The 19,939-nt window shown below is 31.5% G+C and overlaps 1 protein-coding gene across 1 annotated transcript; it reads right to left on the reverse strand.

Annotated features, from left to right (window-relative positions):
• Positions 1 to 1,688: 1,688 nt before the first annotated feature.
• LOC136227740 (malonyl-CoA:anthocyanidin 5-O-glucoside-6''-O-malonyltransferase-like) lies at positions 1,689 to 4,895 on the reverse strand. Its single transcript, XM_066016480.1, has 2 exons — positions 4,089 to 4,895; positions 1,689 to 2,532 (listed from the first exon to the last, which is right to left on the reverse strand). The coding sequence occupies exons 1-2, from the start codon at positions 4,783 to 4,785 to the stop codon at positions 1,811 to 1,813; spliced, it is 1,419 nt and encodes a 472-aa protein (XP_065872552.1). The 5' UTR covers positions 4,786 to 4,895; the 3' UTR covers positions 1,689 to 1,810.
• Between the last annotated feature and the right edge of the window lie 15,044 nt (positions 4,896 to 19,939).

Genomic DNA, 19,939 nt, shown 5'->3' on the forward strand with positions numbered 1-19,939 from the left:
TAAATTCCTGATTGACTAGTTGCCAAAATATAATCAGAATTGTTGAAAGACTCTTACAATTACTATAATTAAAATTTATTCTTCTTGACATATTTAGTGTTTAAATCTTAAGAAACTAATAAATCTAAAATTTCAAACTTATACACAATGAACATTTGGATTAAGAATAGTTTTTTGAATGAAAAATGATTGAACATTACTTCAACAATAGCCAATAGGCTTACATGAGAAGGGGATAATGTGGTTACAATCAAAGAAGAGGCAATAAGACCCAATCTTGTCGCCTCATCAGCTGCACGATTAGCGTCTCTACGAACAAAATGAAAGTTGCAGTTAGGTACCAACTTAACCAAATCACGACAATATGCTAAGACTAGACCTAAGCTCGAGAAATCATCATCCTCCTCTTGATGTAATGCGTTGATAACCGTTTGTGAATTACTCTCGACACATACTATGTGATCTCCTTTATCGTTGATCCAGCTAAAAGGTTCACGACAGGATATGGCTTCCACTAGAGTCGGAGGGAACAAGCCTATAACCAATCCATATCTAGCAGCCACGAACGACCCCTAGGGATCACATAAAACTGCCCCGAACCCGATTCTATCTCCACAAGGCAGTACAATAGGACCATCAACGTAAACTCCAGCATTTCAAATCTGAACACGTCCCCAGGCCTCTAGAAAAACCGTAGCACTCAACGACACTTTGGATGGAACCAGGTGCCTACACTCCCAGACCCAATGATTACGTCCGTACCAAATGAACCATAACAATGTAGCCCAAGCTCTTGCAGATTCTGAAGAACTACCGACTACCATCTCCTGCCACCAAGGATCGAAATCGGTCACATAAGCCCTCTCCTGGACTTCTGCCATCGTCGAATGGTTCCACACGCTAACTATAATCAGATAGGTAAAAAATATATAAGGTCTCGACTCCTCAACCTGCTGGCAGAAGGGACACAGGACATTGGCATCAACTTGACGAACTCAAAGGTTGACATTGGTTGGAAGAATATATATTACATGCTGCATGTCAAAGGAAGTTTTTAACTTTCAGAGGACAAGCTAACTACCATAACTTATTCTAGGGAGCTCTACAAGTCTCCTTTGTAGGCTTCGGGTGCAACAACACCAAAGCATAATAAGCCGATTTCACACTGTAAGCTCCCTCCCACCGCCAACACAATCTATCTTCAGTCTCACACATGGCGATTGGAATCCGCAAAATATATTGCTAATACTCTAGTGAAAAAAAGTCACTGAGTATATCAATATCCCAACCACCGTTTATAATTAACATGTCAACCTTCCACTCTCCATTTGGGATGTCATTACTATATGGCCCACCAATATCCGTATCTAACCACTTATCTCACTATATATGAGTACTTCGGCAATTTCTAATACGACTTTGTACCACTTTATTCACCAACTTGCGACTTTTATATTGACTAGACCAGACCACACTCGGGTTAGAGCCTAACCGTGCCTCCTTGAAATCCAAATTCGGGAAATACTAAGGCTTAAATATACCGAGCCGTAAATATCTATATGTAATGAAACACGAGGTGTTGCACCATTCTTCAACTATTATATATTTGACAAAGATAAAATTGTAAAAAATAGGGCGGTATATAGCAATTCACAAAAAATCATAGATATAGGTTGAAAACATGAAAGTATAGTGGAGACACTCAGTTTATCACCATTATGAATCAAATTATGTTGAAATACAAAAAAAGATAAGATGAAAACAAAAAACAAATGTTAGTCGTTGATCAGTTGAATTCATTTGTTTGCATTCAAAGATCTTTAAGACCATATAAAAACAAAGAATAAAAAATCTCCATTTCATCTTTTTTCAAAACAACCCCAATTTCAACCCCTCCATTACCATCTCTTGTTTCCGCCATAGAAATAGAAGTATTCCTATCTATAGAAGTTATCTCAACTTTTATAGGCTTTCCAAACCCAAAATCAATACCATAAACCTCAAACCGAGGTGATCCAGCTACACCAATTCCTTCCGTAGTAGCTGGATCCATTTTCATAGATTCTTCAAATTTCTCTTTCGCACCATCTAAACCTCCTTTCTTCTCCAACCCCTTTACTAGCTTTGTTAACTCCTCTGCAACAAAGGCTAATCCATCTTCTTTAATGAAAATTCCTACTTTGTGTTGTGTAAAATTGATGGAAACACAATTGCCAAAGTAATTTGTAGAGATAGGAGGATCTTGGCGAGCTCTAACATCCGCTGTAAATCCTAAAATCATATGTTTGTTTGGTTCTAGTGCTTTGGCTTTGGTAATTGTGATTGATACATATGCATATGAGAGTACAAAAGTAGAGAAATACTTCGAGTTTGCTTGATTTGTAGCTTCTTTATCTAGTTGAGAAAACGTCTTTTGCCTGATTTTTTTGATGTCTTCACCGGATAACTTGAACGTTCCTCGCACATAATTTGTGTCTGATGTTGATCTTGGCATGTTAAATAGCTTCAAGCTTCTTGGGTTGCTATCCATATCTAAACAAGTTATATAATTGACTAATAAATTATTTATCCATCAACAAAACTCAAAAATCGCATGTTTGTGCTATATAAGTAATTTCAATTTTTTTTTATAAAACAAGTCCGTGTATTTAGCTTTGAAATTTCAGTTTTTGATTTAATTATAGCCTCCATATTATTTAATGATTCAATTAAAAAAACTTATGTCCTTAAAAAAACTTAGTTTGGTTGTCTTTCTTTTAAGTAGTTCTTTTTTTATGAGTTAATCTATATCGTATTTGTTTAGTATTAAAATATAGTTGTTTACAATTTGTTTATCTTTCCTTCACCTTATTAATTAATTCTAGCAGTTTTGATCACATGGATTTTAATGATCATGTAGTATTTGGTCATCTATCATTAGATATAAGTTTATTAGAATCCTAAGATAGAGATTCAAAACATCATAAGTCGTGAATTTAATAAGCCTGAAGAATAGAAATTCTTAGTATACTGTATTATTACATGTTTATTAATAAAATGAAATGTTAAACGGTTACTGCTTTGGACTTTATGGTACAGTACAAAATGTTGGAAATAAAATGAAAAATATTATGAGAAAATAAGGACAAGCAAAATAATCAATAAAAACAATACCGATAATTTAACGTGGATCATCTTTATGGACTACTTCCACGATCAAGCTCTAGATTAAATTTTTCCACTATAAAATAGTAGGCGTACAAAGAGAGTGTTGTCTAGAAACTTTCTAGAGTTACAATGAGATAAAATCAAAATAGTAACACTCAAATGTTTTCCGTAATTATCTTACTATTTTGTCTATATTCAAAATAATTAGATTACCATCTTAAAACTTAGAGCAAATTCATAACGCAGAACCTTTTGTGTAATTTACATCTCCCTCAAATTAATGCCAAGAACCAATCAGAACAATAAATGTTCTAGTCCCCAATTAATGAATTTAATTTATTTTTATTTTTTAAATAAATATTTATGAACTTTATAATTAGTCCCTCATTAATTGACATTAACCAAGCAAAATATATATATTAATTTTGTATTTAAGGAATTATATACACAGGAATATTGTTAAAAAACAGAAAAATATTTTCAAAAAAAGAAAAGAAACAGAAAAATAAAATATTTGAGTTTGAATTAGTCGTATATAACTTGTATGTTCATGAGAATTTAGGGTGTTAAAAAGTAGTTATTTTTATGCTTTTAGGAGTCGAAAATATAAAAATTTTACGCTTTATAATCGAACTAGTCTTGTTTTTTGTGGTCTGTTTTCTTTCTTGTATAGTTCTTCTATGGATAGGAAGTTTTATTTATTGTATTTTTACTTTTTAAATTTAGTGGAATGATATATAACATTTTTATATATATAAAAAAATGTCCGAACTAGCCTTTATTATTGGGATGGTGACATGACAAATTTTCATTTTTGTAAATTAATTAATTAATTGTGGTTGGTTATGTTAGAAAAGAATCTTCAAAACTAAAACTGAAAGGTAGCTAAAATACAAGGACTAAAAATGTAAAATTATTTTCAAAAAAGAAAAAAGAAATACCTGGAAGCGAAGCCAGACTCATCCAACTGTTCAAGTACAGGCTTTCTAATCCTTGATGGTCTTGAATGACTGCCCGATCAATAACCGGAGTTAGCTCCGGCGGCAGAGATGAGCTTCCGTTTTTACAAATATGAGCCCATGCTTTAATAAACATAATTATACTTTTTCCATCAAAGATTCCATGGTGTGAAGATATTCCAATGCAATATCCTTTCTTCGGAAACAAAGTTATCTGAAACGACATAGTTGCAGCTTCTGTCTCCGTTACATTTAACTCCGGTACATAATTATGTGAATCGGGAATTTCACGAATTGAATCGCCGGCGAGAGTGTGAAAGTCTGCATCAGACTCAGCAACAGTGAGAGAAACACCGTCGCCGGGAGAATAAAGAAGGAAAGGCTTATCAGAATGTGAGGGCCAAATGAGATTTCCGGCGAAAGGGATGAAGTGGAGGAGAGTAAGAGAGAGAGATTGCTTGAGTCTAGGAAGGATATCGGAAGAGAAGGAATCGGAATCGGAATCGGAGTCGGAGTCGGAGGTGAGTTGATAGAAGAAGATGCGTTCAACAGGGTGGAATTTGAGCCAGAAAATATCGAAGAAAGTGAGGGGAAGGGATGAGTCGGTGGGTGAGTCGGGAGGTGTGATTTTGCAGAGCTCCGTTACTCTTACGGCGGCATGGGAATCAGATGAGGCCATGTGATGAATCTGAGTCCACAAAGAAGACAAGTTTCTCTTCTGTATTACGAGGAATTTTATAGCATAAATTTTCTTTGTTTTTTTGTTTGTTAGTTCTTCACAATGTCCGTCATTGATTAGCTAATAGTATTAGATTAGATTCCATCCATTTCATGTCACACCTCACATCATGTTTAATGAAATCTTTAGGGTAATGGTGCATGATATCAGCCGCGAATACATGATTACTCGGTTGGAGGCCGATTTTACACGTGCGTTCGGAATTTTTTTTTTTTTTTTTGCTAAATCGAACTTGCTTAATTTTTTTTGTATATATGCGTGTTATAATTTAAATGGTCAATAACCAATTTTAAGTATTAATGTATAATTTCTAAAAATTAAGCTAGATTTCGTTTAATAGTTCTAACATGTAAAAAAAATTGGATTTAGGGAGGGCTGAACATGTAAAAAAATTGATTTAAGAAGGCCTAAGAGGCAAAAAAAAAAAAAAAATTAGAAATTTGGATTTATGGAGACCTAACAGGCAAAAAAAAAAAAAAAAAAAAATTAGAAATTTGGATTTAGAGAGACCTAACATGAGTATCTAATAAGTCCAAAATATTGCAATTTTGAATTTTGGACAAGCCTAACACGTAATGAGATATATTTAATTTTAATTTTTTTAATGGAAAAGACATAATAAAAATGAGTTCAAGAATGTTATGAAAATAAATAAATTAATTAATAATATAACATAGTGTTATAATTATTGAAAAATAAAATTTGCAAATGTTTTTAACCATCTCATCTACCTTTGAACAATGAAATATTACTACACAAAGTCTATATACACTAATATTTGGGGGGACCGAAACTATTCGTCACCATGGTAGTTCCGGTGGCCGGAGGGGCCCGGGCCCCCCCGGACCCACCATGTCTCCGCCCCTGCCTGATATATATATATATATTCTTTCTATCAATCATGTTTACATTTTTTAGGGGTGTAAACCAGCTTTGATATTTCACAAACTATTCGAACTCGGTTCGGTGAAAGTTCGATCAAACCTTAACTCAGTAGGACTCGACTCGAGTTTGGGATCAGCTCAAACACTAACGAGCTGAGTCCGAACTTTATCAGGTTCGGCTCGAAAACTCGCGAGCATACTCGATTATTTTTAATTACTATATATATTTTAATATATATTCATTAGTTATTATTAGGTTTCATTCCAATTCACAAATCAAATAAGATTTAACCCATTAAAAAAAATGACACGAAAAAGTTTAGACATTTGACTTTTTAGTTAGACAATTAGGTTTTGATAAGGAACAAAGTATATTACAAACTTTAATATATATTTTATTGTTTGAAATTTTTCTTCGAGTTTGTGTTTTCTGACTATAAGTACAATTTACTATTCTATAATCTCGATAATAACATAATTGTTTTTTTATAAATATTTTAAACTCACATGAAATATGTTATAAGATTTTTTTTTTGTTTTCTATGCTAATTATTCTATGCATTTATGATGAATTTGGTTAAAACTCGTTAAAAGCTCGATAAAAGCTCGGTTCGATAAAAGTTTGGTTCGAGAGGGCTCGGCTCGAGATATTAACGAACCAATACGGAGCCTATCTATCTAGGATTCGGCTCGGCTTAGCTCGTTTACACCCCTAATCATGTCTATATAGTGGTATTCAGAATAATTTCCATTGGTCGGAAGTATTACTCCCGGAGTGTTGTACCCATTCCCGTAATAAATCTATTTGTAAAGCTTTAAATTTGTTTACAGTATCACATTAAAAAAAAATTCAATTAATTATTGAAACATGCAGTACCAGTTAGGTCATGTTCTTTATTGCTTAATTTCAGTAACAATCAGTTCAGTTTAGTTCAGTAGCAATCGGTTCAGTTCAGCATTCAGTTTCAGTATTCAGTAATTTATCATTATTTATATATAATTTATTATTATTATTATTATTATTATTTATTATAATTATAATGATTTATATATAATTTATTATTATTCATTATAATTATAATGATTTATATATAATTTATTATTATTATTTATTATAATTATAATTATTTATAAATAATTTATAATTGGGATAAGGTACCAAAATAGGTCTATGGTTTTTGGAGAAATATCAGGCTTCACGTACAAAATAACACAAATATATGCTTAACGTTTAAAAAAGGTACCAATTTAGGTCTCGATAACGGAACGAGACACGTCATTGATATTGCTCCGTTAAGTTCTGTCAATTGTACGTTGAGGGAGAAATCAGAACTTAACGGAGTAATATCAATGGCGTGTCCAATCCGTTATCAATGCCTAAATTGGTACCATTTTTTAAACGTGGTACCATTTTTTAGGCATATATTGGTGTTATTTTGTACGTGGAGCCTAAATTGATACTTTTCCAAAAACCATAGGTCTATTTTGGTACCTTATCCCTTTATGTAAATTTGTATTTTTAGTTAAAATTAGACTCATTTTTATCTAATTTCATAGGCTTTAATCGAAACGAGCTTTTATTTGATATTCAATTTCGTTTTATCTTTAATAATATATTTATTTATTATTGTTATTATTAGGCATTATATCCATTTGGACCCCCAAACTAAAACTTTAAAGTCAATTAGGATCCTAAACTATCAAAATCATCAATTAGGTTCCTGAACTAAGTAAAATTTATCAATTGAATCCTCATCCTATCCTAAAATCAGAAACTGTAACTATTTGATATAAACTGTAATAATATTTGTGTTGGTTCATAATGGGTTTAGGAAATAGAGACTGAAACTGTTCAATCGAATGATTTTCGATAAGACCCCAATTGATGATTTTGGTTTAGAATGAGGACTCAATTGATGATTTTTTATTAGTTCAGGGACATGTTTGATGATTTTAATAGTTTAGGATTGTTATTGATTTTGAAGCTTTAGTTTAAGGAGTCAAATGTGTATTATGTCTTATTATTATTATTAGAACCATTATTATTATAATAAGCTTATTAATGTTTTATATTATCATTTAAATTATTTTAAAGTCGATTATAATAATGGGTTAGTTAAATAGAATTTAGTTAAATTCAATTCAGTATTTAATAATATTGAGTTGAGTTGAGTTGAATTTATTCGGAACAGGAGAGAGCCTTAATACTAGATTAGTCACTATCAGCTCGTACAAGTCTACGTCCAATGGGCCATAGGAAATAAGCCAGTCTATTTGTAGATTCAGCTTATGATTTATAAAAATCCAATTATAAAGTATGCGTGAAAATTGATGAGTTTTTTTCAGTTTAAAACAATTTTAACTCGGTTAATTGCATTAATCCGAAATTGAAAATCCAATTTTCAAAATGTTTTGATAAATTTCAAAAAAATATATACCTTATTTAGTAAACAGTTTTTGATCTAAAATTAGAGGTTTAAACAACATTAGAGATTTTGATTAATCAAATCTCTAATAGTGATGTTTGGTGAAAAGAGGTTTAAAGAGATTATTTTTTTTTTTTTTGGTAGAAAAGGAAAAGAAAAACGAATAACAACAAACTACCCAAACATCTATTCTTTAACCCAAAATAAAGGTTTTACCATGTCATTATTTGTCATTTTACCCAAACAGCTATGGACAATCATCTAAGTTTTACGAAACAGGTTTATACAATCAACTAGTCAAATCAGCTAACTAAAAAGGTAATCAACTAACAACTATTTGCCAAAAAGGACCATAAAATCTAATTTTATAAAACTAATATAATCTTTAACGATCCAATTAATTAATCTATGCCATTGTTTGGTATCCCCTGCCTTATTACCTCCATCTCGCACTGGTGCCTTGGGCGTTTGGAGTCATCGGTCCTTTAATCCTGACTTTCTTGTCCCCTTAAAACCTCATCTGGTTTCGACTGCTTTGATGGGGGAGGTCTCTGGTTAAGGACTCGTTCTAATTCCTTACTGACGTGCTTGTACTCGTCCATTGGATGCCCATGTTTCCTTTGTAACTTGTAATATTTTTCTTTCAAAGCAACCTCCCTTGCCTCCCGATGAGTGTCTCTACTCTGCTGGGTGTGCTTGAGTTTTTGACTCATACTCTTGACTTCTCGAGGTGGTGCCTCGGTATAGTGGTCACTTTTGGTTATATGTATAATCTTTGACTCCCAGTTTCCATGCTTCATGTCCTCATGCCCAAATGGTCTCCAACTGTGCCGTTGTCGTCGGGTCGGAACCCCTATTTTCACTTTTGTGCTCGCTGACATTTTTTTTTGTTGTCGACTTGCTATTTCTTTTCCTTAAGTTGCGATTAGTTCGAGTTTTCTCCTTATCACTTTCCACATAGTCTCCGGGGCATTTACTATCATCGTACCTGATAAAGCTTTGAGCTATAACCATTAATTCTGTAAAGTTACGAGGAGGGTCAGGTCTTTATGGAAGAAGAAATCTTCTGGAATTGAGTCAAATAGTCGAGCAAAGGCTCGATACTCCTTTGACGAATATCGTGCATATCAGTGCTGATTCTTTTAGATTTCACCGCGAAGACAACCCCGAGCTACAAAAGGGTATTTCAAGTGTCTAAAAGTGTTGATCAATCATGTCGTAGTTGCGAGTACCACACGTGTGTTGTTCCTACTAAGGTTATGAGAAATATCTTGCACATGATAGTGTCATCTTATGTGTATAGATACATCATACCCATAAAGGAAGCACATTGTTCCTTAGGGTCCTCTAGCCTAGTGTAGTGGGGCAGTCGAGGTGTCTTCGAATGTGATGTAAATGGAGCGTCTATTACTTTTATGAAAGGAATTTGGGAAGGTATTTGATATCTTATCATACCTTTAAGGATTCTATTATTGATGAAACGTTGGAACATAACTTCCAAAGGACCATTTGGCGTAGGCTTGGTGATCTCATCTGCGGTGTTGCAGTTCTCGGTAGCTCCGCTATTAGGAGTTCCTTTTGAGTTAGGTCTAGTGTTAGCTCTAGTCCGTTTATTATTGACATTGTTAATGGGCCCGCCTAATAGACTATTGTCTCAACTAATCATCGTGGGGGATGGTTCCCTAGTGAGGTATTCCCATATTTGGTGGTTATTTTGCTGCAATTGTAATTGAGCTTCCCTCAGCTCGACATGAGACTCTGGCAACTTTTCTAAGACAGCTGCAATGGTCACAGTAGAATATGCCTAGTGGGACTGACGTGTTTCTTTGTGGTTATGGTCGTTGTTTTTGTTGTCATTAAAGGGCGTAAACCCTCATTCCTTAGCGGGTGAGAAGTCGTAGAGGTTGGGGCCGCTTTCTTGGTAACTACTAGAGCATTGGCGAGAACTTTAGGCTGGCGTTCCCTTCATGTCTAGCGAGGACCTCATGCGAGAGCATTGATTGGGATGGCCGAGTTGAGAGAGTTGGTTCGAAGGTTGTTTAAGTAGCTTTCACACTCGCCAATAGCTCAATCATTCACTTGTTCTTTAGAGGTTGACTTGAATTAAGGTGGGCCCTAGGTACACTTAGATGCCAAAGTCATTAAAATTTTCAATAGATTAATACTAAAATGATGAATATAGAATCTATTCTTAAAAAGAAAGAAAGAAAAATACATTTTTGGGAAAAGTACAAAAATAAACTTTGTGGTTTGGTTGATTTTCAAACATAATATACGTGGTTTAAAAGTTGACAAACAAATACATTGAGATTAATTCTGTTAGCAAAAAGAATCCAAAATACTAACACCATTAAAAATTGATTACGTGGCAAATTTAGTCAAATGGTCATGGGGATATTTTTTTATAAATTAATTATATAATTCAACACTTTCATTAACCAATCATATTTATCCACCTCACATATTAGCCCCTCTCACTTGACTCCTCTTTCTGCCTCTTCCATCTCTCACCTCATCCGCCTCCCTCTCTCTTTTCTTCTTCGTCGATTTGTTCCCAAAATTAAAACTGCAATTCAATCACTACTCTCTTCCTCCACCATAAATTAACACCAACTGTTAGGTTGTACAATAAATTAATTTCTTGTATTTGGGTTACAATCCAACCCAACCCATTAAAAGAAATAATTAATGGGTTGGTTGTTAAAACTAACCCAACCCATTAAATATTGAACTTGAATAAATTTGGTTGCATTGGTTATTAATTCAAATAATTTCAAATATAAATTTATAGCTATTAAACATTGGACTAAATTAACGAGCTTACAAATATTTGTATCAAATAGAACGTAAATGCCATTAATTTTTGAGTTATTTTTTTAAAAAAATTATGTGGTTTCACGTTTTCGTAGATCGGTACATGTGAATTTTTTATTCATTTTATTTCCTCTAGAAATCCACATTTCTAGAATTCTAGAATTTTTTGGAATTTTAGACATATTTGGAATTCTAGATTTTTGGAATGAATTTAGAATTTAGGATTTCTGAAATTTCTGAAATTCTAAAATTCTAGAATTTCTAGAATTCCAAAATTTCCGAAATTCTAGAATTTTTAAAATTTTAATTTTTTGAAATTCTAGAATTTCTAAAATTTCAAGTTTTTTAAAAATCCAGAATTCTACAATTTTTAAAATCCTAAATTTTTTGAAATTCCAGATTTTAGGAATTCTAGAATTTATAGAATTTCAGAATTTCTAAAATTCCAGAATTCCAGAATTTTCGATAGTCTAGAATTTTCAAAATTTTTTAATTTCTGAAATTCCAGAATTTTTGAAATTCTAGAAATCTGAAATTCAGTTACATATCAATTGCATATCAGTTGATTCTAATTTCGAAAATTCCAGAATTTCTGAAACACATATATTTTATTTTTAATTTTCAATTTCAGTTGCATATTAGTTGATTCTAATTTTCAATATTTCATGTTTTCATGTGTTTTTCGTTTACCATTTTCTTGTATTTTTTTTGTTTTTTTGTTTTTTCATTTTTTCATTTTTTCGTTTTTTCGTTTTACCGTTTTTTCTATTTTTCTTGTTTTTTCATTTTTTTTCGTTTTTCGCGACTTTCACATTTTGTTTCACATTTTTCTAAGTCTTTTGTTTTTCTCATTTTTTGTGTTTTTAAAATAAATAAAGTTTCTATTTACACATACTTTAAATTATAATTTGTTATTTAACATTCTTAATTTAATATTTAAATTATAATAATATTTTGTAATAAATTTGTTTTTAAATGAAAAATAAGAGAATAAAAAAATACATACAAATATTTGAATAAAAATTTAACCCAATCCAATCCAATCCAATCCAACCCAACCCAATCAATCAATTTTTTACATAGGTTGGATTTCAATCCAACCCATAAATAAAACCATTAGAATAAAAATATATGGATTGAGTTGGGTTAGATTGGTTATATTTGATAGATTGGTTAATTTTTGTACACCCCTATCCAGTGCAATCAAAACACAAACTTAAACACTAAACTCCATAATTTATGCTTCTAATTAATGATTAACAAGTAAACTTAGTTATTTTTTTAAAGTTAGGTCGGAGCTTATTGATCCATGGGAGACTGTAAAATTTTCCTTCTGCAAATTTGAATTCAAGGAAAGTTGGGCATCATAAAATGGAAGAAAAAAGTGATGAAGCATAGAAGAAGAAGAAGAAGTCATTATCGTGGTCTGTCTTCTTCTTCATCTCCTTCTAGTAAACAAAGCCATGAGAAAGACGTAAAATTCAGAATATAGTGAGGTGTAAGATTTTTATTGGGTAGAAAAAGAAAATCTTAAAATTAAAAATGAAAAGATAAAATTATCTTTGGTAATTTGACCAAAACATGCCACATCTGTTTTTTTGCAATGGTGTTAATATTTTTTACTATCTTTGCTAACAGAATAAACTTTAAGTTTTAAATCACGTAGTTTAAATTTAAAAATAACCCAAATCACATAGTTTATTTTTATAGTTTTCGTTACAATTTTTTTTTATAGGGGTGCCAAAGGACGAGATTACCTTGTTGGGAGTGGTTGGAAGTTGGCGCAGAGAATGTGAGGCTTCTAGATCCACTGTTGGATGACCCCCTTGATAGTCACGTGCCGGTTTAGGATTGGATCTTTAATATATTAGGTCTGAAACACCTATTGTCAATTATGTTTTTTTTTTAACCACGGAATTGTGGTAGCGTGGTAAATGCTCATCCTCCCTTAACCAAAGGTCCAGGGTTCGATCCTTCCCTTTGAGAATGGAAAGAATTTCCGTGGCCAGCAGTCCCACCCATAGAGGTGCAAACCATCTGCGAACGGTGGATACACTTACAATCCTTTCGGTTTGAACTAAACTGGCTATTTGTGTATTAGTTCATTTAATTACTTGGTGTTATTTATTTTTAAATTAATCTAATTACGAGCCTCTGAATTTTGGTTGGAATATTGAGAGTGCAATAATGGAGGTTGCGAACCAAAGCTTTAATGGCAACGATGGTTGTTTTGAGAATAAAGGATGTGAATAGGAGATAGAGAGGGAGGAGAAGCAAGGTGAAAATGAGAGGTAATTAGTAACGGTGACCATAATAATTTGGACAATATCCTCAAAAGGTTATAAAAGTTTAATTTGTCTTAATTGTTTTTATTCCAATAAAGTCACTTTGTACGTTTTTCGATCATTTTTTCGTGAGAGTTCATTATATGACATCTAATTACATGCCTCAACGCCATGTGACATAATAAAAAACATTTAACCACAAATTAACTTAAATAAATAAAGATTCTCAATAAAAATTTAAACCATAAATTAATTTACGTGTTATATCGATTATCAATTAAGATATGTAGTTACAATTTTTTTAATATGTCAAGTGGCGCTGACGTGAGATGCCGCATGAAAAGATGACTAAAAAAAATATTTAAAGTGATTTTATTGAAATAAAAATAAACTTAAATGATTTTATTGAAACAAATTAAAATTTTGTAATCTTTTGAAGATATTGCCAAATTTCTTTTGTGACTACTTATGCTAATTACCCTGAAAATAAGGGGGAATACAAAATAAAATATAAAGAATAAAATTACCATTTGGCTGTTGACTAAAAAGTGACATGTCGGTTTTATTTTGTAGCACTATTACTTTTTATTCATATTTACTAACTAGTAATGAATCACTCATTATATTTTATTGCATCATATTTTTCTATTTGAAAGAGCATGATGCAAAACTTAATTTATCTGATAGATATCAACCGGTTAATACAATTTATTTTACTTCAATTTGTAACTTTTTGATGTTACTCGAAGCAAAAGATATTATTTTATTTATTTATTTTTCTTATAACAAAAGCTTGCAACCGTTGGAGAGTTCACTCTATCTAACAGTAACACATTTAAACTTTAATTTTTTTTATTTACTTTTGTTTTAAAATTTATATATTTTGCTCGGATAACAATATTCAAGATTTTTTATTAATAGATTACACTAATTTTTTTTTTCTAAATCCAACTTATCAATTATAGAAAAGAATTCCAATTCTTTATCCTCTACAAATTCAGTCGTAAATAAGATTCAAAATAAAACGTATGAATATTCATTTTTTCCCAAAATACCAACACTTTCCAAATTCCTTATAATTATCAAAATTCAAATTTCCAACATTCCCTTACTTTTTCGAATTTTGTGAACTACAATCCACAACCAAAATTCGAAAACCAAACGAATTTTCCATATCTATATACTCAAACTTTGGGTCCGAATTATTTTAATCCGAACATGCAAAATTTTGGCTACCATAATGGATTTTCAACCTGTTCAAAGAAATCCAATTTTAAGAGGTTATCTCCTACCGATCAAGAAGTTACAGCATATACGGGTTCTAGTTACCGGAGAATGACATTATGAGGAAAATAGCGGTGGAGAAAAATGTATCATAAAGCATGGAAGATAAAAAAAAAAGCTTGTGAATTCTTGGCTGGCTATTTCAAACTGTAATGTTATTGAAAAGAGCCAATACTAAAAAACAATTTGGAAGCGGATCACTGATTAATTTAATGAAAATCGATCATCTGGTTCACAAAGAAAGTTTAGTTTCATCAAGCAACACTAGTATTGGATACTTCCAACTATTAATGAATTCAATCAAATCTATAATAAATAGTTGGGATAACATCATAGTGGTCAGAGCAACGATCAAGTGAAAGAAAATACTGGATTGGTGTATAAACATAACAAAAAGAAAGACTTCAGTGTTGAGCATGTTCGACTAATGGTGAAAGATGATCTGAAATGGAAGACAACAAACATTATTTATCGACCTTCCAAGAAGAATAGACTTGTTGAAAGTGTGGTGCATACACCTTCTTCATCAAAATGCAGAGACAAATTTTGAATTTGATGACCGTGAAATGCGTCATATCAGACAAAATGCTGCAAAGGTAAAGACAGAGAAAGGAGACTGACAAGGAAAAAAATGATATATTTATGACTAGAGTGGTTGAGTTAAAAGAAGAAAAGATGAATAAATTGGACGCTTTTAAATCACAATATGATAATAAAGAAATTATGATGTACTTAATTATTATCAAGTATTGACTACGGATACCAACCATATGAATGAAGAGAAACTCGAGAATCATCGATTTTTATACGCTGCAATCAAAGAAAGGTATAAAAAGCAGCAATTTTCATTTTAATGTAATTTTTATTTTTTTATCAATTTTATTTTAATTGAATTTATTAAATTCCTAATAATGTAAAACATAATTTTCTTTTCAGCATGCGTATCACATTCTAATGTGTGTGTATATATATATATATATATATATATATATATATATATTATAAAACAGTAACGATAAAGCTGAAGTATTACTTCCTTATTTTTTTATTGATAACAAATATAATATAATATGTAATATATTAATTTTAATTATATTATTACATTTATCTATACAAAAATTATTTTATTCATATTATATCTAAGAGTTCTACAGAATTTAGATTAATTCCTAAATTCTCTCTTAAGATCTCTATAATTCCCTTCATATTTGAAAATAATAATAATAATATCAAATTAACAAAACTAGATAATAACAAAGTAGCAAAAGATAATTAAATTATATATAGATAATAATATAATATTATGTATTATTAACTAATCTTCTATATATATTTTAAAACAATGGAGTTGGAGTATCACTTTCTCATTTTTTATTAATAAAAAATATAATATAATTGATAAGGGTCAAAACCTCTATCTTTTAATACGATTTTTGAGATATTTTTTTATGCTAATTCTAAATAAGTAATGTCAATTTTATATATTTTTTTCACTTTTATCAATTATTAATTTCTTGTTTTTATTTTTAGTATTTTGTCACTTTTATGCTTTATTTGCGTCATTTTAATAAAATAATAACAAATTAAGTGTTCACCTAAAAGATAAGTTTATTATTTACCTTATTTTGATTTTTTCTTTATTGATTTTTTTTTATCAATCTACTATTACAGTAGATTTCATAGTTTCTTTTTTTATTTGAGGTTTTGTTTGTTCTTTTTTGTATTTTTCTCTATATGGCTGGTCTTTGTCTGCCTCCCTATACAAGTGGTTGTGATTTATCTCCCTATATGATTGTTGTTATAGAAAAACAAAAGAGTTTTGTCTACCATCATATAGATCTACCCCATTGAAAGATTATAAAGTCATTATTGGAGAAAAAGACTCTGAAGTCAATCCTAGATAAAGTTTGTTTCCCGTCTTTTTTCTAAAACACAGTTTCAAGCATTGTCTACCATTGATCTATCACTAATAACTACCCTTCCTTTGCCGATACATATTCCGTTCCTAGGATTCGTCTTTGATTCGGTCGGGAGCACTCCGATACTAAAATCAGTATCATATAGAAAAGTATAAAAATATAAAAAGTACTTATGGAAGTGATAGTTAGCTTACCTAAAAAGATATCTCTCGGAGGGTATATATACAACTTTCTGCAACATTCTTGACTGACTTAATTAAGCCTTTGTGTCATTACGCTTATTAATGGCTATTTATTTTCTATCAAGTGTCATTTATTCTTTGTTAGAAGGAATAACCGTTCCTCTTAAGTTTCTTGATAACTGCTCAAGTGATATACGATAAGGAAGATTTGTACCATATGATGAATCCTTCTCATGAATTTATATGCATAGCTTTTTGGTGTATCATCTAACATGATATGGTACTTGGAGACGTAGCATATGTTTGGATCTGCCTGCTTCACTTGTAGACTCTTTACACTTTCTATCTTCCATCTACTTTTTTATTTTTTAGTGGATAATGATATCATGTATAATTTCTGATGTTATCGATTACGATTGATAATATTGAAAATACAGATTCAATCTTTTATGATATAGTTTTGGATTGTAATTTTTTAATTACTTAAATCGAAACAATTATATTTTTTCTAAAAAAAACACATAAGTTGATAAAAATTTAAAATATTATTATTACTATTGCAATTTTTCATTTTGAATTATGGGATAGTGGATGGGATAGAGATGGGCATGAATTAATAATAATAATAAGGGAAATGCTTTGATTGGTGAGATGGATCCGTGTTGTGTTTTTTCTTCATTATTAAGAGATGGAAGCTTCTTTGAATTGAGTGAAAATAAACAAAAGTGGGACAAAGAGATGCAATTAATCACATTAGGACAGACAATATTTATATTTTGGTCTATGCATATGCTTTTTACTGTATGATTCAACATGCCGACACCAAATTAATAATATTATCAAAAATATCTCATTCAATATGAGTTTGGTGTTTAGTCCTTGTACTTTTTCTTATTTCATTTTAATCCATAAAATGTATAACTAATTCCACCATACTCTATGGAGTACTAGTAGTAGATGATATCGTATGGTTGCGTCTATTTCTAACGTACGGATTTCCAAAACTCATTGTCGCCCGAATGCTTTCTTGCAAAATAAGGGAAGTGTCGGTTGCTCTATGTTGACACTCTGATGCCAAAATCAGTACATCTCTTGATTATAGATAAAGCAACAGAGACTAGAGTTTAGAGCATAACGGGATGATTCTTTTAATTTTCTATTTTTATTCTCCTTATAATCCCTAATAATTTGAGTATTTTCTTTTATCTTTGAGATCCGAAACGCCATTTGTCATCAAATTGAATTCCTGAAAAACATGGGAGGTGTTGGCGACCCGTTAAGCACTCCAATGTTTAAGTTAAGATCATTCTTAGAATAGTGAAAAACTGATGAAGGCTAGAATTTTGAACATACCTTAAAAATCCCCTTAAATCCTCTATTTATAGGCGGGTTAAATGCATTATTGGCCACTGAATTATATGATTATCTCAAAATGGACACTTGGCTTTAATTTGTCTCAATTAAATCACCCAACTTTGAGTTTTATCTTAATTAGGCACTTTAAAGATTTCAGTGATTAAAATAGATCAGAATGATGCCATAGGTAACATATCAGCATAAATCAACTTAGATCTCTATCTGAAACGACACATGGAATCTATATATGTGCCACCTGACAACCACATGTCGGTTAATTTTATGAAAAAAAGAGCATCATTTTTTTTCATAAAAATAACAGACACATGGCTATCATGTGTCGTTTCGGTTAGAAATCTAAGTTGACTCATACTGCCGTGTCAGCCATGACATCATTCTGATGCATTTTAACCACTGAAATTGTCGGAGTGACCTAATTGAGATAAAACTCAAAGTTAAGTGACCATTTTGAAACAACCATGCAAGTTCAGTGACCAACAGTGCATTTAACCCATTTGTAGGTTGTTGAGGTTTCTATTAGGGTTTTAGGGTGTCACCTTCCTATTGGACATCACTATGTCCCCAGTAAGAACCCTCCACGTATGTCACATTTTCTTTATTACGTTCACACTAACATTTTCCAGATACTTAATATGTGAGTCATGCCTTTTAGCGATCAATACTGAATTTTATCCCAATACCGAGCTTTCAATCATTAAGGATTTGGAACTATCCCATATTGGCTTACAAATGTTTGACGTCTGGATCCAAAACATCTTGATGGCCGCTAGTTATCCTATAACGAAACCCTCTATAGGATTTCTTAGGACATTTGACCATTACTTTCCTAAAATAGTATAATAAGTATTATCAGCATGTTATTAGAAACCCCCATGAAGAAGGGTAAAAACTCCTTTTATGGCTCTGTTGACTCTTCAATTTCCGCACATGAGCTACCCTTGTTATGATTTGACAAGGGTACCTTTAAGAGAAATGGATGTACGACCTGTGCAGGGTGCATATAAAAGTGACTGAATAGTCCTTTCATTTAACCGTTTTAATGGCCTTTTCACTATAAATGGAAGTGACCATCTTCCGTTTCTTCTTTCACATTTTCTTGATTCCTCTATTTCTTCTACGATTCTACTTTCTTCTTCTATTTTTGTTAGCAAATAGATTTCCCCTTTTTCGCAAATTCCTTTAACACATCCTCTTTATATTAGAACTTTTTTCCTCCCTTTTCGTTTGAGCGTGCTTATGAATCAAAATGAAGAGACACATGCTTCTGAGTTTTTATAGTTACCAGCATCTACGAACTCTCCATGGGTCCAAATTCAATTTTAGGCTCTCTCTAGGGAAGACACCAATGTTCTTCTTGAAAAGGTGGAATCTAAGAAGAAACGGGTAGTTACACATTCCACTCCTAGAATCGACGTCATGGCTTTCTTGATTTCTCAAGATCATATCAACAAATTGCGTGTTGATTATCATTAGTTTGAGAATATTCATTATGTAATTCTAAATTTTGGGTCAAGAGTGTCTAATCCTCACAATGGTACTTTTCCATCTACATTGACCAAATAGAGAGCGAGTTTAAATATTCCATCTACAATGATAATTCTCTTTTTTTTTTATCAACTGACTTATCTCACAGGTGATAACAGGCATAAATAATCTCCAAACTTAAATAATCATCATGGCAATGATGGATTATGGAGAGTTATGCTTTGATGTTGTTATCAAGCATGATCTAATTACTCGGGGTGTACCTCGGGCAATGATTGGGTGTCATATGAAGTAATTGGAGGATAATTGAATGATAGATTAAATATTCATCACTCTCGATGGAGAGAGATATTTCACATGCCACTTGTGGGAGAATAGTTTTGAATCCTTGCAAGGTGATATGTTAAAGGTCGAAATAGTGATTTCTTGTAATCTATC

This window comes from Euphorbia lathyris, chromosome 4 (assembly GCF_963576675.1).
Source record: "Euphorbia lathyris chromosome 4, ddEupLath1.1, whole genome shotgun sequence".
NCBI classification, from domain to species: domain Eukaryota; kingdom Viridiplantae; phylum Streptophyta; class Magnoliopsida; order Malpighiales; family Euphorbiaceae; genus Euphorbia; species Euphorbia lathyris.

Excerpts from the sequence above, each read along its gene's own strand:
- LOC136227740 (XM_066016480.1), bottom strand. The coding sequence starts at position 4,785 with ATGGCCTCATCTGATTCCCATGCCGCCGTAAGAGTAACGGAGCTCTGC. Across the intron at positions 2,533-4,088 it reads GAGTCTGGCTTCGCTTCCAG|ATATGGATAGCAACCCAAGA; the intron begins GTATTTCTTTTT and ends TAACTTGTTTAG.